Here is a 25,736-nt window from a genome sequence, read left to right as displayed (position 1 = left end):
GCCGTGAGCGAGTGTAGACGAGAAGAGAGAGAAAGTCCTCCTCACCCTCGAGTGAGTTCAGGCAAGAACAAATTGCAAGTCCTCAGTGCATCCGGGGGAAGAGGAGATGTAACCCTTGGGCAAGTTGAGGCACCAGAGAAAGTCCTCCTCACCCTCGAGTGAGTTCAGGAAAGAACAGATTGCAAGTCCTCAGTGCATCCGGGGGAAGAGGAGATGTAACCCCTGGGCAAGTTGAGGCACCAGAGAAAGTCCTCCTCACCCTCGAGTGAGTTCAGGCAAGAACAGATTACAAGTCCTCAGTGCATCCGGGGGAAGAGGAGATGTAACCCCTGGGCAAGTTGAGGCACCAGAGAAAGTCCTCCTCACCCTCGAGTGAGTTCAGGCGAGAACAGATTACAAGACCTCTTTGCGTAAGCAAATCAAGGCGAGATTGCAAGTCCTCAATGCATCCGGGGGAAGAGGAGATGTAACCCCTGGGCAAGTTGAGGCACCAGAGAAAGTCCTCCTCACCCTCGAGTGAGTTCAGGCGAGAACAGATTACAAGACCTTTTTGCTTAAGCAAATTGAGGCAAGTTTGAAAGTCCTCAATGCAGAACCAGGCCAGCAAAGAATTAGGCGGTAACCTAGAAATACACATGTCACTTAGTAGATCAGACAAACGAGATTTCAGATACTAAGAATAACCCACGCCTACTGCTCAGTAAGTGATTTCGTGTCAAATGTTATTGCTATAGACTAACTGTTTGTTCAAGTTAAGTTGATTTCCAGAGAATTAAGCGTCAGTTTGTGCTAAGTTAATTGGGTTGAGTGAAAACCGACCAAGTTATCAGGTGATCGCACAACAGATAAGTTAAAGCCACGTAGGTCGTCGAAAACGCAACCTCATAGTCTTTTCGCTGAATAAGTCACAACTTAAGACTGGGGGGCTTGTGTACCGATCAGGTCATCGGGTGTGATGACATGGACAAGAGAAAGGCGGGTGGTCAAGAAGTCAAATAGTCGCCGTTTGTGGAAGTGGCGTTCTGCAGTATACATAATCGGTTGTCGCCGGGTTGGTGTCATCGCCGTGTTAGATAACGGAAGATCAGGTGGTCTGGTAACGCCACAAAAAGCACATCGCCGGATTTCCCAGTAAACTCAGTTGAAGTTGTTGGGGGTTCAGGCGAGGAAGTTCAAGCGTGTGAGTTCAGTAAAGACAAGAATGCCATGTGGATAATGGGCGAGGCCTTAGTCTTTTCGCTGAAACAAGTGTCAGCTCAAGACTGGGGGCTTGTGTACTGTCCCGTACCCGAGCGTTGACCAGAAGTCAAAGTCAACACATGGTGGGACCCCTCAAGGGACCCAAGGAAGAAAAGTCAACAGGTCGACCGCTCGTGACGTCGCCAAAGTAAGACGTTGCCCTAAAGTAAGACATCGCCAAGTAAGACGTCGTCAAGTAAGATGTCGCCAAGAGAGGCATCGCCCAAGAGAGGCATCGCCCAAGAGAGACATTGCCCAAGAGAGACATCGTCCAAGTAAGACATCGCCTAAGCAAAGACATCGCCCAAGAGAGACATCGGGCCTCGACAGTTCAGAACAGTAGAAAGGAGAAGAGAAAGGCAGCTTCAAGGCCATAAGTTCTAGTACCAGTAGGGGGTAAACCTGACTCGTGAAGTATCCACGCCACTGCTAGGAGACCTTGGGACAGATACGACCCATGAGAGGGCCATGACCAGGGGAGAACCACGTGCATGATACGAGAGAAAGGTAGATACACCCCCAGGGCGAGTGACTAGTGATTGGGGCGCATGAGTTGGCACCCAAAAAGTCAACCCACGTGACAGAAGCACTTCGCAGAAAAGAGGGCTCACACGAGGGAAAAACCCTAAGTTGGGTGGCGGCGCTGTGGGACCCTCTGCACAGAATAACGATCAAGTCAGAGGGGCACGTGGCAATGCCCACGTGCTCATTAAAGGTTTCAGGGAAAGTTTGCCAAGGTACGCGTTAAGTAAGTTAAGATTCGTATATTCCAAGGAATGTTTTTTATATGCTTTCAATGCACTTTAATGCGCTTTAATGATGAGAGATGTATAAAAGGGACCTTGGGAGCATTTGAAAAGGAGGAGAGAGTTTTAACCTAATTCTCATAGTCACACAGAGCACAAACCCTAATTGTTCTTGACGGCGCACCCAGCTATGAGCACAAGGCAATTAGGGCAACACAGTTTTAGACCTTCAGTACAGTTTTCAACCACCCTCAGAGCATTGGTTCAAGTGTTCCGATACGGGGGTGCGTCACCTTTTAATGTTTCTCGCTAGCTGACTTGATCGTCGGAGTGCAAACAGCCGCGAGGGCGCCCATTTGTTCACTTCTTTCAGGTACTCACAAACGGAACAAAACGAAGGTGCCCTAGCTCGCGAGGACAAGCCACGCGCGAACATATTTTAACAGTACAAAATATCACATAATATTTATTATTAATTTTATTTTCTTAAAAATACAAAAACACAAAGTATCTCATTTTCATCGTTATTTTTAAATAAAATAAATAGACTATGTATTCATTTTATTTATTAACATTTTAAGGACGTAGTCTCATTAATACATATTTTTATCCTTAATATGCTTACCTAATTCAAACAAATTTATTTTCCATAGATAAGTATGTGTTGTTACTCTTTGAATAAAAAATATTTTCGATAAGGACAAATATTTTTTAATGTGTACGAGTTAATATACTTGTAAATTAAATTATGTTATTTTATAAAACATGTGATTTATGAATTTTTATAGAAAAGGTGTAAATAATGTAAATTTATATAGTTAAATTTTGACTTTAATTTGAATTTGAGATTGAGTTCGATTTAAATAATAAATAGAGAAAACAATACAAAAAATTATGTGAACTTATTAAAGGATGCTAATGGACAATTGAAAAAAAAATCTCCTTCCTTCCTCTTTGTAAAAAGAAAAATATATATTATTTATCAAGTTCCTTATCTTCTATTATTAAATTTCTCTTTCCATCTTTCAAATCTCAATATAAGTTTCTATTTGCTTATCTAGATAATTATTTATGAATACAATATGTTCTCGCCGGTTGACCTGATTGTCGGTTGACTCAAATGGTAGTTTCTGGTTTGTCAGTCTCCACCTGATAATCAAATTTCCTTAGGTTTAAGAACGTTTTCCTGTAAAGATAAAGGGCGGCCTAGCGGCCATTTGCACTCTGACACTCAAGTCAGTAAGGGCTAAAGAAACAGTAATGTGTATAAGCAGTTTCAGTCTTAGAAACAACGTACCTTGCTAGGGTTCTTACCACCCTATTTATAGATTGTATATAGGGTTACTTTTGTGATGCTCCCACGTCTCTTATTGGGCCTAGGGTTCTTGGGAGAATGTCCTTGCGCCGCTATCACACAATCTTAGCATAATCCGGCGCATAGGACTTCCCTTTTCTGAAGTGCAAAGACTTACCAGTGTTTGCGGCATCATCTATTCTGCGGGTGCCCTAACTATTCACGTGTCATGCATGCAGTCTTTCCCTGGAAACCCTAACCCTAACTGGCCTTAGCGCTTCCAAGGAACACTTGCTGGTGTCGTACCCGAATGTACCATACACACCCCATGCATGATTCCCTCGTGACTTAGGTCTCTTCTGGTATCAGGGTGTTAACCCATGTTAACTCATACTGTGTGTGGGGCCCAGCTTACGTGGCCCACCATTGCTATCAGTCCACCGATGTCTGATGTTTGATGTCTTTTTCTCAGGCCGATGACTGAGGTCTGGTCTGTACACAAGCCCCCCAGTCTCGAGTTGTAACTTGTTTCAGTGAAAAGACTAAGTGGTCGCCCACGACAACCTACGTGGCACTGGTGATAGAACATGAACAATGCACTGAAGTGACATCTCACCTTACTTTTTAAACAACGTACATGTGGCAAGATCAACGACTAAGACTCGTTGGCACTTGCGCTTCTTCGTATACGTTAAACCTTTCAAAACCCCTATGCTCCTTCACTGTTTCATTACTTCACTTAAGCATTTCTCGAACATTTCCCGCTATCGAACGTTTTGTCTTCTTCTTTGAAAACCTCTACCTTCAAACCCTAACTTATTCAAAGGTATGCTTTTTAATCCATGATCGCCTTTGCTTTGTGATTTCGATGCTCAAAACATGTTATAACTGTTCTGGGACTGTTTATGTTTTTCGCACTTTACATTTCTGCTCTTTGCTTTCTCACACTCTCTGTTTTTCTGGGTTTTAGAGTCATACCCTTTTTTCCCTCTAAATCTTCATTTTTTTCTCTTTTCTTCTATAGTTTCCTCTCTTAAGATGGCCATAACCAAAACTACACCAAACCCTCCACTTTCCATCGATTACAAAGCACTCTATCGCTGGGCTCCAGATAGCCTTCTGGCTTAAACTTCTCAAATAAACACCTTTAAGGACATTGCTGAGTATAAGAAAAGCGAGTCTGGCGAGAAGTTCTGCGTATTCGAGAGGGAACTCGACATATACGTGAAGGTTCTGCCTTGCAGGGAGGGTGAGCCCGTGTGTGTTGACGGCACGAGCCCTGAGGAACCCTTCTTCTTTATGTACGCCACTATCTTCAAGCGGCTCAAGCTTTGCCTTCCTTTCACGGGATTCGAGCGCGATCTTTTAACCGAAATCAACGTGGTCGCTGCCCAGCTGCACCCTAACAGCTGGGCCTTTGTGCGGGCCTTCACCATTCTCTGCAACCACCTTGGCCATACGCCATCCGTGGATGTTTTTGTTATGATGTATAACCTGAAATGATAGAGCGGGTGAATTGTTTAAGAGAGGTTTTTGAAACCTTTTAAGCTTTAACAAAATTCTTTGTATGAATCCAGAACAGAAATCAGGTTAGCCAAGAACAAGATCAATAAAACAACAAAGCAGCAGAAAAACAATTGGTTGTTTCTACGAAACAATCGGTTGTTTATATCTGTAAAAACTAAAAACAAAATGTAAATGAGTTTAAGGGTAAGAGAAAGATACACCAACAGTTTATACTGGTTCACTCTTAAACCAAGAGCTACATCCAGTCCCCAGAAAACCACTGGGTAATCCACTAAGTAATCAAACCAGATAACAATACACAATCCACCAAAGCAGTGACATTGAACCCTTCAAGAAACACACTCACTTTGGCAATCACACACCAAGAGTATTGATCTTGACCACCTTAAAAGCACACAACACTCCTTGACAACACAACACCAAAATACAAAAGGTTGAGAATAGATTACACTTGTTTATAGAACAATATGAAATCAATACAAATGCAATCCTATTCCACTCTCTTAGAAAACCCAAAGCTTTGATGTGATTGTTCAAATCTTGAATCAACTCTTTCACAACTTAAAAACTCAAATCTATTTCTTTTACTTGTTTGAAAACATAAACAAACTATTTATATTTTCCAAAGATTGGTCAAAGCATTTAATGAAGGAGTGTATTCAGTTGGAAATCAATTAAAGCTCATTCAACCATCAAAACAGAATTCTGTTAGGATTTTCAAAGAAACAATCGGTTGAAACCACGAAACAATCGATTTTTTGGTTTGACAGTTAAGTCAACCAAACTTAAATAGTTTTCAACCTTTTCAAAAACTCCTAAGAGTAAAACAACCAGTTGATTCGACAAAACAAAAGGTTGTTTTTCACTTAGTTTGAAAAACACTTTATTTTAAAAAGGATTTAAAACACATCAGCTTTAGATTCAACAAAGGAGTGGATTACATATAAAACTACCCAGATCCCTCCCAAAACACAGCAGCAACACAACCTTGCATCAAGCACAAAGGGTTTGGATTCTTCAAAGCACTTGATCAACAATCTCCCCCTATTTGAAGAAGACAAATCCCTGGTTGCTTGTGTTGAACTTTGTTTGAATCTGAAGCAGCACTTGCGAAGCAAAACTTATGCAAACCAGAGCATCTTTAACAGCAGGTTATAATAGCACATTAACTAGTTTTTTGCATAAACCTTAAACCAGAAAAACCAGCATAAACAGCAAGCCAAAAACAAACTCTAAACATCAGCAGCAGCAGCAGAATAATAAACATTCAAGCAAATAGAGTTTGGCAGAGTTTAACACAAAAACCAAATAATCTCCCCTTATTTGTCTTCACAAATAGACTTTAGGAAGAGAGAAAACAAAATTGTTCCAGATAAAACAAAATATAGAAAGAAAGAGCAAGAAAGCCTTGACAGATTGACAAAACAATCGGTTGTTTCTCTATGTTCGTACTGCACATCGAACTCTGGTAGTTCCACTGCCCAGCGCACTATTCGCCCTGTCACATGAGGATTTTGTAAGACCTTACGAATGGGCAGGTCTGTCATCACGATCACCGTGAAGCTCTGGATGTAGTGGCGGAGTCTTCGCGCTGAAAATACCATCTCCAAAGTTGCCTTCTCTATGGCCTGGTACCTTACTCAGACCCTTTGAGTACTTTGCCCACAAAGTATATTGGTCTTTGTGCCTGGTCCTGCTCCTGGACCAGGACCGAACTGATCGCCCGATCTGTGACTGCGAAATACAGCCAAAGCGAAGTGCTTGATTGTGGCTTGCACAATACCGGGGGGTGGCCAAGTACTCCTTCAATTTGAGGAAGGATTCCTCACACTCCTAAGTGATGGAAACCCTCCAGCCTCAAAACTTTTGGCCAAGAAGATAGACGAAGATCGAGCTTTAATAAAGAGTTTGTAAAGTCTTTTTCTTCTTCTTAGCCTTGTAAAAATTGTATAGAGTAGTTAGGAAGTTTTGGTCCTTGTATTTTGGGCCAAAGTAGAGAAAGATGTAAATAGAAAACAAAGTAATGTGTAAAATAGTAAAAGAGGGGTGCAAATAGAAATGTAGGCAAGGAAGGCATGAGTCTCCACATGTCTTCTCCTTAATGGAGAGGATTTGCACCAATAAGGTGGTGACACTTGTCACACTCTCATTTGAGAGTTTTTGAGAGACTTTATCCTATAAAGAGGAGTCTCTTGTACATGTATTTTTTTAACTTGGAATTAGTAATGAAATGTTGCCTAATTTTGGCCATTCTACTTGTTCTTAAGTTCTCCCTAGGTTAGTCTCCTTCAAGACTTAGCCTAGACTCTTTCCTAGTGAGTTGGCCTCACCTCTCACTCTCACAAATTCCTACTCCACTTCAATCCATGGAACTCCTCTTGAGTTTCTTTAATGCTTCCGCTCATCATATCTCCTTTATCATTCATCCAAAGAAGAAATTACAAAGATCATTACTAGAAGAAGAAGATCGTTTTTCCATCATTTGGTATTCAGAGCTATGGTTGTAAGATCTTCTTCTATTTTTTTCTAAATTCCGTGTTGTTCATAATGTTCTTTATTGTCTTGAATGTTTACCGATTGATTTTGTGTTTTTTGTCTTTTTGTTCGGTTCAAATTAATTGTTCTTACTTGAACCTTCATGTATGTGCTTTTAGGTGTTCTTGTGTTCATGTGTTCATGTTCATGTGTGCTTTTGAATTTTTTGAGTTTTCTTCAAATTTGTTCGGTGAAATTTTCATATAATTGAGTCATTTTGATTTTATAATCATATATGTTTTGTCTAGAGTCATGTTTAGTCAAAATTTGTCATAAACTCCATTAGTTGAACTTTTTGAAGTTTTTTTCCAAATATCTTCATAGATTAAAGCTCTTGAGTGCTTTTGATTTTCATTTTTGAGTTCATAAATTGCTACTAGATCATTAGCAATTTTCTTTAAAGTTAGGTTTCCATTATCATCTTCTCCAAAATTCATTTTCGAAAATTCTCGAAAATTTTCCGAATGTTTTTCGTGGTTCAAAAAGCGATTCCAGTGTTGTGCATGTTAATCTGAACCTGTTTGGAGATCTCATTGGATATTTGGTGCGGACAGTGAATCCAGAGGTACGAATAGCATATCTGGTGCGATTTGTGTTGATTGTTCTTCATCTTCTGCTTCATTTTTCTTCTTCGGCTTCATTTTGAATCGGTGTGCGAAGATTGATCGAAGAATAGTAACGGTGCCAATCGGAGGTTAGTGATTTCCGATGACCTAAATCGGAATCGCGCGTGGAGGTATTGGAAACGGAAGAATAGCAAACGGCAGTGGCGTTTTCCAGCGAAACCGGTGAACGGAGAAGACGATCGGAGAAATCTGTTTGAATCACGATCGAGTTGGTTTGGTGAATCGAAAATCGAAGAATTAAAACAGTGAAGAATGAATTTATTCATGTAAGTTCTTCTTCCGCTTCACTTCCGATTCCGAAGATTTGTGATTCTGCTTTTGCGTTCATCTGGTTCTTCATTTCTTTTTGGAGCGATTTTGGAAATCTATGATTGGAATCGGTTTCTGTACTGGATTGTTAAAGCATTGAAGCAATTTGTTTTATTCGTCGTTTTGTCCTGAGCAATTTGAACACTATTAAGTTCTTTTCGGTACAAATCGAGAATCGTGATTGAGACGTTGAACGAACGAATTTGTGTTGGATTAATCAAAGAACTAGTGCGGCGTTCTCCAGTGACTAGAGTAGAGGAACGAAGAAACTGCATTATATGATTGTGCACACAGCTTCGTCTTCTCAAACGCGGAACTGAAATTGAAGTGATTTTGAGAAGGTTAGTCATTCAATTGATTAAGGTGAAGCAATTTCTAGAGAGTTATTCCAATTCATAATTTAGCGTTTCTGGAAAATACTTTGTAATTGTTGAGTCAGTTTGATACATTGAAGTGTGCGCGCCAACTGTTTGTTTAAAATATAAAACACTAAATTTGGCAATTGGAGTTCCTTAGCGCGGGACCCGCGAGAATTGAGTTCTTTGGACCAAGCTACATTAGGCAACAACATTTTGGATTTCATGGTTTACTAAGAATTTTCATCATTCTTTGTTTTTCTTTTTTAATCCAATTCCAGTGCCAATCTTTAGGTGCTTCTTTTGAGTGCTTACTTTCTTGAAAACCTTTAATTTCTTGCTTGTCTTGATTTTATGGATAATCTTTGTGTTTGTCATCTCTAATCTCCTTTGAGTTTCACTCTTCAAATTGAGCTTTTATTGCTTTTATTATTGACCTCTTGAAGTGGAATATACCTTGAATTTGTTCTTTGTAAGAATTGAGCTAACTTCTAGGTAGCATCCTAAGAGAAGGCAAAGGACTTTGCAAGGGGTACTCACCTTTGGAGGACAAACAAGTAAAGGCTTGGAGAGAAACACTTGTGAGAAAAGAGAAGAGAACTTTGAAGATTATTTTTTTAAAATTTTGTGTGATTTCAATTGTTTTGTAATTTGGCCATTATCTTTACTTTAGGTGTCTTGGAAGAGCCTTTGGTGTTCTTCCATCTCCTACAAGTTTTCTTTAATTTTCTTATTAGATACACGCTTTAGACGGTGAGTGTGTCTTGAAGGTTCACAAGTGCCTACAAGCCTCACCATTAGGAGTCGTCTAGTTTAAATTTTTGCAATTTAAATTCTTAGATTTTAAAAGCTTTCTTTTAGTTTCTTTCTTTAGAAAACTCTTTGTTTGTGTTGAAGAAGTTTTCATTGGAAGGAGACTTGTGAAGTGCATTGGGATAAGTTCTGGCTAGGAAAGACTTGGTACTTAAGAGTGTCCATTGTGACCCACCTCTCTTTCCTGGGAATTTACCTTGTGTGCTAAACTCACTTTCCTTCTTGTGAAAAATCTTTTAAATACAAAGCTTAATATGTCTATGTATACTTCTTGTCATAGTAGAAAGATTTATAATCCTCATTATAAAAAAAAGGAAGGGATGTGTTTTGAGCCTAGAAGTTTATATTATTCTACTGAGTCTGATGTATACATTCCTTACTTTGATGGAAATAAAAATGTTGAAGCATATTTAGAATGGGAAACAAAAGTTGATCAAATCTTTGAAAAACATCAATTGGATGAATTTAGAAAATTTTCCATGGCTACCCTAAGTTTTCAAGAATATGCTAGGTCTTGGTGGATACAAAGGGAAGCTGATGTTAGAATTGGTAGAAAATCAGAAATATTGAATTGGGATGAATTGAAGATGTGTATGAGAAGAAAGTTTATTCCACCTTCATATGTGAAAAAGAAAAAGCTTAGAGAAGAAATGAAAGAGCTTGTAGAAAAAGGAAGAAATTTTATATACAGAGAAAAAGAATATGTTAGAAGAGAAAAGGAGTTTAGAGAAAAATTCCAAGCTCTTGTCAGAAAGAAAGAAGAGAAGGAGAAAAGGGAAAGAGAGGACAACGAAAGGAAAGATAGAGAAGAGAAAGAAAAGAGAGAAAAAGTGATGATAGAAAAAGAAAGTATAAAAAACTCTTTTTCTGGAGTTGAATCATATATTGATAACATTTTATCTTCTCTAGAAAACCCTTGTGAGGATGTGCTTGAAGAAAAATCTATGTTTGGAGCTGAACCAGAAGAATGTTTGATTGAAAAGGAAGAAGAGGAAACCCACGAAGAAGAAGAACCTTTTATGACACTCCCTCAAAGCATGGCTGAGAAAGAATCCTTAAAGGGGGATTGCAATACTTTGAACTCTTATTTTCAATTATATAATGTTCATTCTTCTTTACAAAAATCCCAAAAACCAAACTTTGTGATGTTGTTGCCTAGCTTGGGCAATAAACAACACAAAGTGAACAAAAATACTTTTGAAAGGGGCCTTATGTTTTTCTTTAAAAAGAAATCTAAAGATAAAGGGCATTATTTTTGTTTAGTTTTCTTTTGTTTTAATTTTCTTTTAAAAAAGAAATTTATCTCATGTTTGTTTGATGTTTATTGTAGATTGACATTTGACCCAGGAGGAAAACATCAAATAAACAGAGGTTGCTGTCATTGAGCATCATTCAGATCTGAGGACAGATCCTTTTCAAGAGGGAGGGGATGATGGAAACCCTCTAGCCTCAAAACTTTTGGCCAAGAAGATAGACGAAGATCGAGCTTTAATAAAGAGTTTGTAAAGTCTTTTTCTTCTTCTTAGCCTTGTAAAAATTGTATAGAGTAGTTAGGAAGTTTTGGTCCTTGTATTTTGGGCCAAAGTAGAGAAAGATGTAAATAGAAAACAAAGTAATGTGTAAAATAGTAAAAGAGGGGTGCAAATAGAAATGTAGGCAAGGAAGGCATGAGTCTCCACATGTCTTCTCCTTAATGGAGAGGATTTGCACCAATAAGGTGGTGACACTTGTCACACTCTCATTTGAGAGTTTTTGAGAGACTTTATCCTATAAAGAGGAGTCTCTTGTACATGTATTTCTTTAACTTGGAATTAGTAATGAAATGTTGCCTAATTTTGGCCATTCTACTTGTTCTTAAGTTCTCCCTAGGTTAGTCTCCTTCAAGACTTAGCCTAGACTCTTTCCTAGTGAGTTGGCCTCACCTTTCACTCTCACAAATTCCTACTCCACTTCAATCCATGGAAACTCCTCTTGAGTTTCTTTAATGCTTCCGCTCATCATATCTCCTTTATCATTCATCCAAAGAAGAAATTACAAAGATCATTACTAGAAGAAGAAGATCGTTTTTCCATCACTTAGTCCAGATGAACCTGCTATTTCTCTTGAGGCATTGGAAATAGGGATGCCCTTTGTCTCCCCCTGCTGACACGAATTTGAACAGAGCAGCCATCCACCCTGTCAGCTGTTGCACTTCATTCACCGAGATTGGGCTGCGCATAACTATGATTGCAACACACTTTTCTGGGTTCCCTTCTATCCCACGCTCAGTGAGTAGGAACCCTAAGAACTTGCTTGCCTCCACCCCAAACACACATTTTTCAGGGTTCAGCTTCAACCTATATCTAGCTATTGTAGTAAATAACTCTTTCAAATCGGCGATTTGGTCTTTCACCTAGGAGGTGACCACCATGTCGTCCATGTACGCCTGGACATTCCGCCCTATCATGAGCGCAAGTACTTTGTCCATCAGCCGCTGGTAGGTCATCCCTGCATTCTTGATCCCAAAGGACATCACTTTGAAACACTAGTAGGAGAGCTCTGTCATGAACGCCGTCTTGCATTCGTCCCGGGGATGCATGCGGATCTGGTTATACCCTGAGAAAGCATCCACGAAGCTCAAAAGTCTACATTCTGAGGCGATGTCTACCAGGGCGTCGATATTGGGTAGCGGGTAGGAGTCCTTCGGGCAGGCTTTATTAAGGTCCGTGAAGTCCACACACATCCTCCACTTCTCGTTGGCCTTCTTGACCAGTACTACGTTTGCCAGCCACTCTAGGTATTGTATTTCCCTGATGTGACCAACGCTCAGCAGTTTCTGAGTTTCCTCCTTGATGATTTGTCGCCTATCGTCATTGAACTTTCTTCGTCTCTGACGGACAGGTTGGACCTTTGGGTCCATGCTGAGGTGGTGGCACAGGAAATCGGGGTCGATGTCAGGCATGTCTGAGGATGACCATGCGAAAGCATCCATGTGCCGTGCTATGACCTCGACAATCTAGTCCTGCGCTTCTTGGCCCAAAGATCTGCCAAACTTGAACTTCTTACCCCCGATCTCCCTTTCCAGCACCTCTTCTGCAGGCTCGGGTCGTCCCTCCCGGGCGATCTCGAGTCGGGTGACCCCTTATTCCCTTAGAGGCTGGGTGGCTACCGAGCATACTCTCCTCTTTGTCTTACCCCCCTCGATGAAAGCACTAGGGGCGCCCGACATCACAGTGTCCATGATCACCTGAAAGAACGACATAGGGGGAGCCTTCACAGGCAGCGACGGGGCTCGCTCATCCACAGTGCGTTCTCCTACGTTTTGCAAATTCCTACACAGTTCCTCATTGGTTCTGCGCAACTCTTCATTGTTTGCTTGCGATCTAGCCAGATCAACCTGGAAACGATCATGGTCGACTCTGGACGCTACTACCGCCTCCTGAAGGGGACGTATGGTCTCCATGAGTTGTTGCATGGAGACGTTGTCCCCTCCTGAGGGCGCAACAGATCCTTGTCTCGTGCTCCTCATGTTGTTGGTGGCTCTCAACACGATTGTGAATGGGATCTAGTTTTAGCGGACAAAAAACAATACAAAAAATTATGTGAACTTATTAAGCAAAGGATGCTAATGGACAATTGAAAAAAAAAATTCCCTCCTTCCTCTTTGTAAAAAAAATAATATATTATTTATCAAGTTCGTTATCTTTTATTATTATATTTCTTTTTCCATCTTTCAAATCTCAACATAAACTTTTATTTTCTAGATAATTGTTTATGAATACAATCTATTGGGGAGATAAAATGGAATAAGAGAAAGTGTTCTTAACCTGTTAAAACCTTAATTTTTTCTGAAATTAAATTAGATGTAGACAGACAAAAAAAATTAAATAACCAAATGCATGATATTTGTTTTCCTTCCTTTTAAAGTAGATTACGAACTTTGACTTGTCTTATTATTGGTTAGATTTAATTTTAAGAGGATAAAGGATTTTATTTTTCTTGTCTCAACATTTTTCTTCTCAACCTTTTAGTTTATAGTTCCTAACCTTAAATTGAGGTAAGAGAAACTAGTATAAATTTTTATTTGGGAAAAATTTACATTACGAAAATGACAGTTATATGAAATTTAACCTATTATAAATAATTGTTAATGTAATGATATTTATATGATGTCTTTTAGTTTAATGTTAAACTTTTTGGTTGTTTTTTTTTATCTTAGTTTCCCAAGTAAGAATATAATGGTCTCAAAAAGATGTAGACGACTTAATTTACATACTCTCTATCATAGTTTCACCCACATGATGATGGTGAATTTCCATAAACTTTGAAAACTTGTTGAGATAATCTTTAGTGATAGATCTTCAACAAAAAAATTAAATGTGAGATCTATTATTTACAGTATATTGCAATATAGGAAGAGATAAGATCTTTACCTCGAAAAATGAGTTCTTTTAGATGATTATATTATATTTTAATTTATCTTCCAGTACAAAAAAAAATGTACTGTGGGACTTAAATATGCTTAAGATCTTAAAGCAAAGTGAATGAGATTTTATATCCCTCAAAGTAGTTAGTTACATGGCATGGGTAGACCTATAAAAAAGTGTAATATATCATACACTAAAATGTTCTAATGTATATATTTACATCAAAATTCCGTTCAAGTAAATGTTGTTAAGCTCATAGGGCTTGGAAGTGTTGAAGTAAATATTAACATACAATTTTCTCATACAAGAGTGTGACTGGAACATTTGAACGAGAGAGACTCGTAATATGATAAATTTTAATCTTTTAGAATTTTGATACCTTTGAGCTTTGAGCATAACCTTGTATCAAAATAGAAAATTTGATTAAATAAAAGTGGTAGATAATTATGTTAATTTCCAATTAATACAATAAATAACTAATTTGGTAGAATTAGTATAATTCTCTTTATATATTATGTTTAGGCTTTACAAAGATTATAAATGTTATAAAGGTATAACAAGTTTGTGGATTAAAAGTTCACACTGCTTAATATTTTTAATGTTATTAATTTAATAATTTGATAATGGAATGTTATGAACTTATTAGAAGTTGATGAAAATGGGTAATAATATAAACATGTACCATATGACACTAAGTGAGTCTCGGTTAAGATAGTTAACCGAATATCCTTCAAGTGACATGACCAACATAGTTTTCATAGACTGAAAAAATTTTCCTTAGCATAGATGATGATGGCATTTCATGAAGGTCTTCTTGAATCATGTAAGGAAAAGTGGTGCGGAAGCTATGAAGGTGTGTGAGCAAGATCCTCCTAAGAGTGGTGTTGATCTTGAAGGTGCATGATATGTATGAAGCTAGGGAGGTTCGGCCAACCCAAGGAGAGGTGAAGGAGATGAAGTTTAGAGCCTAGAATTCTAGGGAGAAGCAAAGCTTGGCACAAAATGGCAGCATAACTTTACTCACAATAAACTTGGAAAATACAAGAGATAGCCTTCCTATTTATAGGCTATTTGGACGTAGAAGCTAAGCTAATAGCTAATGAAATGGAAACCAAATGAAATGCAAATCATAAGCCATGTGCCATGACCGGTCACACCTAGAAAGCTTCTAGAAAGTTTCACTCAAATATGCTTTCTACACTACTCTAATTACTAAGTACCCCTATTGGGCCTCCATGTAACAATTACAAGGCTTTTCAAAACCGTAGCTTGATCCATGTGTGGTGAGCTAGACGGTCCTTCTAGATGCTCCTTATGTAGCCACTCCTCATCATGGTCTAGACGCTTCTTATCATAGGCTAGACGCTCCTCTTTGAGTCTAGACGCTCCTCTTCATAGGCTAGACGGTCTAGCCTTGGAAGCTTGGCTTTCATAGTGTGGTGAGCTTGAGCCCTCCTCCATCAGATGAGTAACGTAATCACAATACAAAATGTTACATAAACTATGAGGTTAACCCGATAACCTGCTTTAATCTCGACCCAGTGTTAGAGACCTATCACAATCTTATACATGTGCACACAAACCAAGATAAAGGTACACATCAAATAATATTTATTACCCTTACATACCTTATATCGAACTCTAACTTAGTCATTAAAGTACCTTAGGTACCCCTAATTGACGATCGAAAATTTCGTGACATCATTAATCAGAAACAACGATAGTGCAAAGAGATAAAGGTAGAATCAATATCTTCCTTTCCTTTGCAAGAAAAAAACCTATAGTGATAATTATGTTACGAAATTTATTTGAGTTTGTGAAATCCTAAATAAATGTTATACAACAGACAATTACTTAAAATAACATTTAACTTGGTTTTCAAAATCTAAAGTAAAGAAGATATGAAATAAATCAATGAATTATTAAGTTTGAATAAATATGAATTATTAAGTTTTGTAACAAATAATCAAAATACAATCATTTAAAATTTTTAAAAACAACTTTACAAGTAATCATGCAATGTGCAGTAACAAAATCATATACCATTACATTTCCGTATTTACATCTTATTTACTAATTTGACTCTCGTATAAATATTTTTTTTCCACTCAAGATCTCTTTGTAATTTAAAAAAAGAAAAACTAGGGCCATGACTCCTGGTTACTTAGAAGCTCGACCAGTGCTTACAAAAAGTGAGAGAACAACACGATGTTCTGATTTTGGCTTAAAAATTAGAACTAATCAAAAGACTAAACTCCAAAAAATGTGTTCAACAAAAAAACTTGAATCATATTAATTGAAAAAGAAAGATATTACCTGGATACAACTACGTCATTAAACACCTAAGATGATAAAAAGAGAAAAAAAAATTACAAGTATGCGATAAAAAATGTGGTATCAATTAATTTTAGAAAAAATGAGTGTTTAAATATTATCGTTTATGAGAAATAATTTAATGACTGTTAGATGGTGGATTTTTTTATATATATGTTTTATTAGTTTTTGAAATTTATCTTCAAAAAAATTATACATTTTCACCCTCACCTAAAAATGTCTTGCGTGCCTCACATATAGTTGGAATGTCAACTTTTGTTTGTTTTTAGATTTACTTTAAGAAAATAAAAAAATGTATTTATTTCATGTATTAGGTCAGGATGGCCGAGTGGTCTAAGGCGCCAGACTCAAGTTCTGGTCCTCTAACGAGGGCGTGGGTTCAAATCCCACTTCTGACATTTGTATATTTTTTCAAATTATATTTTTTCAAATTATATTTTTTCAAATTATATTTTTTCAAATTATATTTTTTCAAATTATATTTTTTCAAATTATATTTTTTCAAATTATATTTTTTCAAATTATATTTTTTCAATTTCTTTTTTTCAATTTTTTTTTCAATTTTTTTTTCAATTTTTTTTTTCAATTTTTTTTTTTTTTCAATTTTTTTTTTCAATTTTTTTTTTTTTTTCAAAAGGACAAGACGTGATATTTTGTTCGAGTTTCTTTCATTAAAACCCTACTGGTTGTGTTCTGGCGAAAAGCAAAAGCGGTTAACACAACATGGGCGAGGAGGAACGTGACGAAGGAGGTTCTGTCCCGAGGGTTGTTGCCGCCGACCAAACCCCGCAGGAACTCGTGTCCAGGGCCATAGCCCCCGTTAAGAAGGAATTCCTACGCCCACCTCCGGTTCGGTCTTCCGCTCCAAACGACGACGTTTCCATTCCCAACGAAAACAGAACCTCCGTTCTGGCCAAGGAGAAGAAGTCTAAGCGCCAACTCAAACGCGAACGTCGTCAGGTACGTCAACTTCTCATTTGCTTGTCTCCGCAAATGCACTCTCTTTCCACATTTCAAATATCGTTGCACTTTGGTTGCTTTTGAACTTTGCAGGAACAAAAGTCAGCAAAAAACCTATGTCCCGTAATTGCGAAGACGGGTGATGTTAGTTCGTGTCCTTATAAAGACAAGTGTCGGTTCAGCCATGATTTGGAAGGCTTCGAGGCGCAGGTAGGTGCTGCTGCTTAATTGCTTTGATTTCGGCACTGGTTTTTTTACGAACTGATTCCGATTATGTAATTCCTAATTACTATTAAGTGCAGAAACCGTCTGATCTAGAAGGACAATGCCCGTTCGTTAAATCTGGGGGCTCTTGCCCTTATGGCTTAGCGTGTAGATTTTCGAGCACGCATGAAGGTGGTGTGCCTTCTGGCGATTGTAATGGCCTGAAGAATAGTTCCGAGGTGAATGGATTGAGCAAGGATGTTCAAAAGCTTTTGTGGAAAAATAAGATGAGCTTCTCCAAGGCAGATGCCAAACTCAAAAGTCTCAGCCTTCTGGTATTTTATTTATTCTCTCCTTTTTGTTTTGTTTCATCATGTTTTTTCTCCATCACCTTGGAAAAGGCCATAAAAGACGAAGAAGGTTTTACCTGTTGTTGGGGAATAAATTATAGAGAAGCGTCTTTCTTGCCATTTTTGTTACATTGTTGGCTTTGAAGCCAGTTACTCAAGTAAGATGTATTTTTGTGTCACTTGAAAGTTTTCTGTCTTAGATTTTCAGAGATTAAATTGGGTGGATTCAAATGTTCAATTCCCATGTAAATTTTGATTATCATGCTCCTATTTTTATTTCCTAAGCGTAAACAGTAATGACCTTAAATTCTAGGTTTAAAATGCCATTGCTAGTGTTCTCCTTTGGTCATAGTCCATCCCTAAATGTGGCTGTGATGTACATCTAACTTCCTGTTCGTTTTCAGTTATTTTTATTTCATGTTGATCAATCTATCTGTTTCTTTTAAAAAATGTTGTAGGGACCGTCTAAGTCAAAAAGGAATGACTTGGAAAATAAAGAGGGAGTTGACACTGGTTCAAATAAGTGTGATCATTCTGATGACAGTGGCTCTTGTGTTGTTACGTCTGACTCAGGTTCTAAGTTGGAATGCCCTGCTGAAGTTATGAAAGATGATGATAATGGCATAGATGGAAAATGTGAATCTGATGAACGTTGTCCCCTGAAGCGAAGAAAAACTGAAGAAAATTGCAGTCCTAAAGAGGCAGCAAATGAAGAGAATTGTGGTCCTATGGAGGCAGAAAATGAAGGTCATAGTTCAACTGTAGTTGTTGCAGTTTATGATTGATATGACTTGTGTAATATTTCTTTTGCTTTATGTCCAGTTTGTGTAACTTGGCTTCATATCACTGAAATAGGTGTTACAGAGAAAATTGTTGAAAGAAGTTGCACAAAATCTGAAGCTGATGATATAGTCCCAGAAACTGATTTAAGCACAAAATCTGAAGCTGAGGATATAGTCCCAGAAACTGATTTAAGCCTGAAGCTTCACTCACGTGAGAAGAAGCTTATTGATTTTAGAGGGAAGTTGTATCTGGCACCGTTAACTACTGTTGGCAATCTCCCTTTCCGGAGAGTTTGCAAAGTATTAGGTGCTGATGTAACTTGTGGTGAAATGGCAATGTGCACAAATCTTTTGCAGGTAAAATATATGGATTTTTTACTGGTTGGTTTAAATCATTTTGCTTTCTTTCATCTTCAGTATAACATATATCTTCTGTCTGGAGTTTGTTTCCTGGTGTACCTGCAAAAGTGAAAGTTTTAGCATGTGCTTGATCTAACTTTGGTGATGTGATATGGATTTCAGGCACCTCCCAAATAGTTTGATTTCTGTCTTTTCTTCCCAAAAAATATTTTTCAAGTTGATTATATCCCCTATAGGTAGACAACGTTGAAGGCATGCTTTTAAATGTAAACTCCTTAATTTTGGAAGCAGTAAATCATCCATATGTTTGCCTAAAATTCCGTTGTAATGATATAAAATCAATAAATTTTCTCCGATCCTTCCTTCCTGTTCTATTCTGCACAACTTCGACATATTCTCTTTTCCAACCATCTGTTTTTTCTTTTACGGGCCAAGCTGTATTCACGTTCTATTTGTTGTGATTTTACTTTTGTTATAGGGTCAAGCGTCAGAATGGGCATTGCTAAGACGTCATTCATCTGAAGATTTATTTGGTGTACAAATCTGTGGGGCATATCCAGATACTGTGGCACGAACAGTTGAACTAATAGAGCAAGAATGCACAATAGATTTTATTGATATAAATATGGGTTGCCCTATTGACATAGTTGTGAACAAGGGTGCTGGATCAGCTCTTTTAACAAAACCAATGCGGATGAAAAGTATAGTAGAAGTAGCTTCGGGTACAGTGGACAAACCAATAACTATCAAGGTATTTGACATGCCATACTACACAGTTGGACACAATGATTTGTCATTCTCTTTAGCATCTTAGTAGCTTCCTCTGTTTTGTGTCTCTTAAACTTTTTACTTTCTGAGCCAGGTCCATCCCCTATGCTTGAAAAAAAGTGTATTGTCATATTCTTTAAAACTGCTTCTAAAAGTGTGCACTAACGACTTATGTATTGAACTAGGTACGGACTGCTTATTTTGAAGGGAAGAACCGCATTGATTCTCTGATAGCAGACATTGGCTCTTGGGGAGCCAGTGCCGTGACAATACATGGTAGATCACGTCAACAACGCTATAGCAAGCTTGCTGACTGGGACTATGTATATCAGTGTGCCAGGAAAGCCCCTACTACGTTGCCAGTAGTGGGGAATGGAGATGTTTTTTCATTTGTGGAATGGAACAATCACAGAACTGAATGTCCTGAACTTGCTACGGACATGATTGCTCGTGGTGCACTGATTAAAGTAAGTATACCTTGGTTCAACTGGCCATTCTCTCATTTATTTTAGTTTGTCTTTGAGTATTACATCTCATGCCAGTTGTCTTCATTGGAAGCATTATGGGTGTCTGATCTGGACATTTTTTTTTTGTTAACTAATGGCTATGTCGTGCAGCCTTGGATATTTACGGAGATCAAGGAACAAAGGAATTGGGACATCAGTTCTGGCGAGCGACTAAATATTCTAAAGGATTTTGTAAATTTTGGTCTTGAACACTGGGGTTCTGACACAAAAGGTATACTTCCTGCTGTGAAATAATTACGATAGCCACTGGTACGCACTGCAAAATAAAAAAACAAAAACAGGTGTTGAGGGTTTTTTAATTATCTTGTGCAAAGCATGGATGATGTCTACATGGCATGGGTTCTCTTTTTTCCTTAAAAAGGATGCAACGTTTGCGTTGGGGAAGGGTCCTTTTAGACTAGGAGCATGTTGTTTTGGAGAGGCATAATTTAAGACTGTCAAATTTGCTTGCATGAATGGATATATAGTGCATAATCAAACTTTAACCGCAAGCATTATTGTTTATGCTTTTGTGCCCCAGTTTTTAAGTGTCTATTTTCCTTCACCCCCTTTTCCCAATTGTGAAGTTTTTATTTATATATTGTTCTGCAGGGGTTGAGACCACAAGGCGGTTCTTGTTGGAATGGCTTAGCTACACTTTCAGGTATGTACCTGTTGGTCTTTTGGATGTGGTTCCACAACGGTTAAACTGGCGTCCACCTTCTTACTATGGGCGTGATGAGCTTGAGACACTAATGGCCTCGGACTCTGCTGCTGATTGGGTATGCAGTTATTAATTTCAAGTCTCTGTTAATTTCATTAGGGAAATTGAGTTCATGGAGGTGTTTTCTATCATGTGCTGCCTCAAACAGCAGAACATGTTTTTTTATTAAACATAAGATGTATGTTTTGTGAAAGATGAAGATTGAGACTAGGAACACTTGCTAATTATTTATTTACAGTCTCACAATCTATCAAATGATTTTTAATTATAATCTTTTAAGTTATCTTCAATTTTGCAAATAGGCATAATAATTAATTAATTGTTTTGGCTTGTATAAAAAGGTTTATAGTTGGGGATGAGAATGTTGCGTTGGATGAGTGTGACATGCTTAGATAAGATTAAGAATGATTGCATTGGAGATAAGATGGGGGAAGCGTAGCACCTACTGACAAAAAAGTGGTAGAATCTCTCTCCTTAGGCGATTTTGGCATGTATTGAAGTCCTAGCATGGAAAAGGATTAGACCCAAATAAACCTTCAAGCCAGGTCAATAGTTTATATACATTAACTAATTAACTGATAGGCTCGGCTCTGCATCACCTCTGAAAGTTATAAAGAAAAAAGGGGTTTAGCATAAATTAATACGAAACATTTTCTGGATTAGCCCGTGGCAATAAATTTAATACTGCATTTTTTACCGTTGAGCACATTTCTTATTAAAGCATCTTATTATAGTAGGATAATATCTCAGCCCTCGTGCTATTCCAACTTTTTTTTCTTCTTAATTTGCATATTACTTTTCATATATTTTTCCCCTATACATATTCTTTTCCATATGTTTCCTCTTATTTTACATATTACTTTTCATGTACAGATACGAATATCAGAGATGTTACTTGGCAAGGTTCCCGATGGCTTTACATTTGCACCAAAGCATAAATCAAACGCTTACGATAGAGCTGAAAATGGTTAATTATACATACCAATTTTGATGAGAACCATTTTCTTATGAACTGCTGACTCATGAGGAGACATCTGGTGTTGTATTTGACTATTTGATGCCTTTTCCTGTTTCTTACTGCCCCGTGTTAGCTTGAAAAAGCGGAAGAGACATTAGTCTGCATTCTTATCTATTTGTTTCATTTGGGGAATTATTCATCATTGACTTTGACTTTGACTTTTCAACCCGCATTCTATAGTTTCAATCCTCTCTACTAAGAGACTACACATTTAATAAAATTGACATTTGAAGTGTAAGCAATAATTGTTTTTAGAGTGATACGAAGGTTTACGCTGGGGTCAATTTTGAATTTTGTGCTCGCAATACTCATTTATGTGATGAGGAGGGTGGTTGGAGAGAATTTGGATTGAAGTGACCTTTGTTTAAATGTGTTTTAATTTATATGAACTTCTCAGCATTCATTCAAAACTGGTGGGAAAAAAGTGGACCAAACACGTGTGATCGACCATTCTATTCGTGGTAGCATGCTATAAGTGAAGCATCTTGATAAGTGACAATACTTAATTCGACCACACTAATAGAATGACACGAATGAATCAAGGTATTAATATGCTGACAATCGTTACAACATGGAAACAAAGGAAAATCAAAAAGGTATTCTGTACGTGCTTTTTATTTTTTTCGTTCGAGGACAATCCCGAAATAACAGTTATTATTATTTTGTTTTGGATCGGCGTTTTGTTTTTTAACATGTTTTTTTCTCTGTTTTGGGCAATGATGCTTCTCTATTCTACGTAAAGACATTATTTCGTGAGTTTTAATGTTCTACTAAAGCAACATTTTTTTAAAATTTAGTATTAACCTCACGTTCTGTAAAGCTCGATTTTTTCTAAATTTTGGATAGATATTTTTCTCTTTCTTACTTAGAGGCACTTTTCTTTATTTTTGAAACCAAGAGCAATTTTATTATATATTTTAATTTGGGATCAACATCACTTAATATTTCTCTTTTTGGGTTGAGATGTTTCTGCTATTACTTCAAAGTATTATTTCGTTATTTTGGTACGGCACATTTACACAACAGCATCTTTTTATAAACTTTGGGATCATCACATTTATTTGTACTTACTTTTTTGTGTTTTGTAAAAAAAATGCGACATCCCGCCTATAAGGCGATGCCATTGGCAACAAAACCAATCGATTATCACTAGGAACTAATTTTAATATTATGACCTTGCACTTATCAAACCAAGCATATCGTCAATTTTTAATAATTTAATTATAACAACAAATCAAAAGTTATAACTTGTTTAAAGATGTACGAAAACATAATTAAAAAAATATTAGATTGACTACGGATCAAATTTAAACAGATTCCTCCTCTTAACTAGTGTTATATACTCAGATAGATATAGAGAAATTAAAATTAACAGTCATTATCGGTCCCTTAAATGTTTGAAACAACTATGCTTCAAAGTTTATAGTATTTGAGTAATTTCAGGAAGTACATTGACAAATATCATAATTTCAGAATTTAATCTGGTGTGTCCCTCCAATTCTAAACAAGGAAAGAGCTCCATATATGCATATCTCAACACACTTGCAGACCAACAAACGTTGCTTATTAAGCAGGGCGGTTTGAGAATCCAGAGTACTGTGTATAGTTATAGGTAGATGTAATAGTAGTAGTTTGAGGGTTGACATATTTATGTACTCAACCCAATGGCGAACATCCACTTAGCTTACCCAACGTAACAGAACAGAAGCATTACCATTTCTCAGACACTAACAATCTTATCCTCAGACACTCCCTCCTGGTTTCTAACCCAACCCTCCTCCTCAATAGGTTTCAAACTCCCATTATTCAAAGCATCGTCCCAATCAAACTCATGGAGGCTCGTGGTTTCATGTTCCTCGGGCTGAACAGGGTACTTACCGGAGAAACAAGCATAGCAGTAGTTAGGAGAATCATCCTCCAACAGCATCTTCAACCTATCCAAGGGAAGAAAAGCGAGGGAATCACACCCAATGAACTCCTTCATTTCCTCCACACTCATCCTGTTGGAAATCAATTCCTCCTTACTCGGCGTGTCCACGCCATAGTAACACGACCCAATAATGGGTGGACACGCAATCCTCACGTGGACCTCCTTAGCACCCGCCTCCTTTATCAGCCTCACAATCTTGGACGATGTGGTGCCCCTCACAATGGAATCATCCACCACCACAACCCTCTTCCCTTCAAGCACGGCACGCACCGGTGACAGCTTAAGCTTCACTCCAAAATCTCTTATTTTCTGCGAGGGTTCGATGAAAGTCCTCCCGACATAGTGCGACCTTATCAACCCTTGCTGAAAGGGAACCCCAGCTTTTGCAGCGTAACCAAGCGCAGCCACCACCCCAGAATCAGGAACCGCGATCACAACATCGCATTCGACGGGGCTCTCAGTGGCCAATATTTCCCCAAATTTTCTCCTAGACTCATACACAGACTTCCCGAAGACAACAGAGTTGGGAAGGGCGAAGTATATGTGCTCGAAGATGCATTGCTTTGGCTCTGGATGAGACACGAGGCAGAGGGATTGGATTCCAGTGTGGTCCACCACCACAACCTCACCCGGGTTCACCTCTCTCTCATACGTCGCTTCGATCAAATCCAGCGCGCATGTCTCCGAGGCGAAAACCACAGCGCCGTTGCTTCTCCTTCCCATCACCAAAGGTCGGAACCCGAAGGGATCCCTCACTGCCACCAGCTTGTCCTCCGTGAGGAACACCAGAGAGTACGCACCCTTCAGATTCTCGCAGGCGTCAACGATTCTGAGTAAGAAAGGTCTGTGCTTGGAGGTGGCGATCAGGTGTAGGACGACCTCGGTGTCGGAGGTCGTGTTGAAGATAGACCCGTTGTCTTCCAGTTTGGCGCGTAAGGAGCGGTAGTTCACGAAGTTTCCGTTGTGCGCGACGGCGACAGAGCCGAAACGGTAGCCGGCGACGAAAGGTTGGACGTTGCACAGCTTGGAGTGGCCAGCGGTGGAGTAGCGGACGTGGCCAATGGCGGAGGAACCAGGTAGCTGAGATAGCTTAGACTCGTCGAAGACGTCAGAAACGAGGCCAACTCCGTTGACGGAGTGGAGGAGGTTGTCGTGGGCGGCGACGATGCCGGCGCCTTCCTGGCCACGGTGCTGGAGGGCGTGGAGGGCGAGGGAGCAGAGACGGGAGGCTTCTGGGTCGCCGTAGATGCCCACAACGCCGCACTCTTCGCGGGGCTTTTCGTCATCATCATCGAAGGAGGCGAAAGTGTTTGTGGCTTTGGTGCATGGGAGAGGCAGAAGGTAGCGGGGGTTGTGAGTGGAATGAGAGAGAAGGGTTTGGAGGGAGTTGGTGTTGCTGAGAAAAAGAGTGTTATTGTTGTTGGTGGTGGTGATGAAGCTTTGTGTGTTGCAGAAAGGGAAAGAGGAGGGTTTGGAGTGTGAAGAAGAGCAGAGGGTAGAGAAATTAGAAGCGGCCATGATAAGAAGAAAAACAAGAATAGGAGGAGAAGAAAGTAGGGTTAAGAGTATTGATATTTAAAACACAAACACTTTCCTCTGCCTTTTCTTAGTTCTTCCTCGGACCCACCAAACAACTCTTTTTGACCCTTTCTCATTCCCAAGATTCCCCCACCTTCTAATTTTTTATTTATTTTATCATTATAATATATTTATTCTCCTCCTTCCATAATTTCACTTAACTTGCCTTCTCTTTTTATTGGTAGTTTTTTTATTTATCTTTTCATAATTTAAGCCAATGGCGTAATTGTAGAGAAAGTCTCCAGAAGAATAATAATAAAATATAATGAGAATTCAATTAGGGTAATATATATATATATATTTTTATTTTTTTTTATTTTTTTTTGTTATTAAGGTAACAATAATCATGGATAGAGTTTTTTTTACCGGCA

At 38.4% G+C, this 25,736-nt stretch overlaps 2 protein-coding genes and 1 non-coding gene across 3 annotated transcripts; 2 read left to right on the top strand and 1 right to left on the bottom strand.

Moving 5' to 3' along the window:
* The first annotated feature begins 16,499 nt into the window (after positions 1-16,499).
* TRNAL-CAA (transfer RNA leucine (anticodon CAA)) lies at positions 16,500-16,583 on the top strand. The gene has a single exon. It is a non-coding gene; the product is annotated as a tRNA-Leu (tRNA).
* Positions 16,584-16,816: 233 nt separating this feature from the next.
* LOC137820398 (tRNA-dihydrouridine(47) synthase [NAD(P)(+)]-like) lies at positions 16,817-22,023 on the top strand. The gene is made up of 10 exons (XM_068624471.1): positions 16,817-17,145; positions 17,239-17,355; positions 17,448-17,684; positions 18,158-18,446; positions 18,555-18,838; positions 19,320-19,592; positions 19,795-20,076; positions 20,227-20,347; positions 20,728-20,897; positions 21,713-22,023. Exons 1-10 carry the CDS (start codon positions 16,909-16,911, stop codon positions 21,809-21,811), a joined length of 2,109 nt encoding a protein of 702 aa, XP_068480572.1. The 5' UTR covers positions 16,817-16,908; the 3' UTR covers positions 21,812-22,023.
* A 1,228-nt stretch (positions 22,024-23,251) lies between these two features.
* LOC137820047 (amidophosphoribosyltransferase, chloroplastic) lies at positions 23,252-25,510 on the bottom strand. Its single transcript, XM_068623827.1, has one exon. The coding sequence runs from the start codon at positions 25,303-25,305 to the stop codon at positions 23,578-23,580; it is 1,728 nt and encodes a 575-aa protein (XP_068479928.1). The 5' UTR covers positions 25,306-25,510; the 3' UTR covers positions 23,252-23,577.
* Positions 25,511-25,736: the final 226 nt, after the last annotated feature.

The sequence above is a fragment of the Phaseolus vulgaris genome, chromosome 9 (genome assembly GCF_000499845.2).
Source record: "Phaseolus vulgaris cultivar G19833 chromosome 9, P. vulgaris v2.0, whole genome shotgun sequence".
In the NCBI taxonomy this organism is placed as follows: domain Eukaryota; kingdom Viridiplantae; phylum Streptophyta; class Magnoliopsida; order Fabales; family Fabaceae; genus Phaseolus; species Phaseolus vulgaris.
Note: the sequence above shows the minus strand (reverse complement) of the source record. Positions and strands in the feature narration are given on the sequence as shown.

Coding starts and splice junctions, on each gene's coding strand:
- LOC137820398 (XM_068624471.1), top strand. CDS start 16,909: ATGGGCGAGGAGGAACGTGACGAAGGAGGTTCTGTCCCGAGGGTTGTT. Junction 17,356..17,447: donor TGGAAGGCTTCGAGGCGCAG/GTAGGTGCTGCT, acceptor TATTAAGTGCAG/AAACCGTCTGATCTAGAAGG. Junction 20,898..21,712: donor CGGACTCTGCTGCTGATTGG/GTATGCAGTTAT, acceptor TTTCATGTACAG/ATACGAATATCAGAGATGTT.
- LOC137820047 (XM_068623827.1), bottom strand. CDS start 25,305: ATGGCCGCTTCTAATTTCTCTACCCTCTGCTCTTCTTCACACTCCAAA.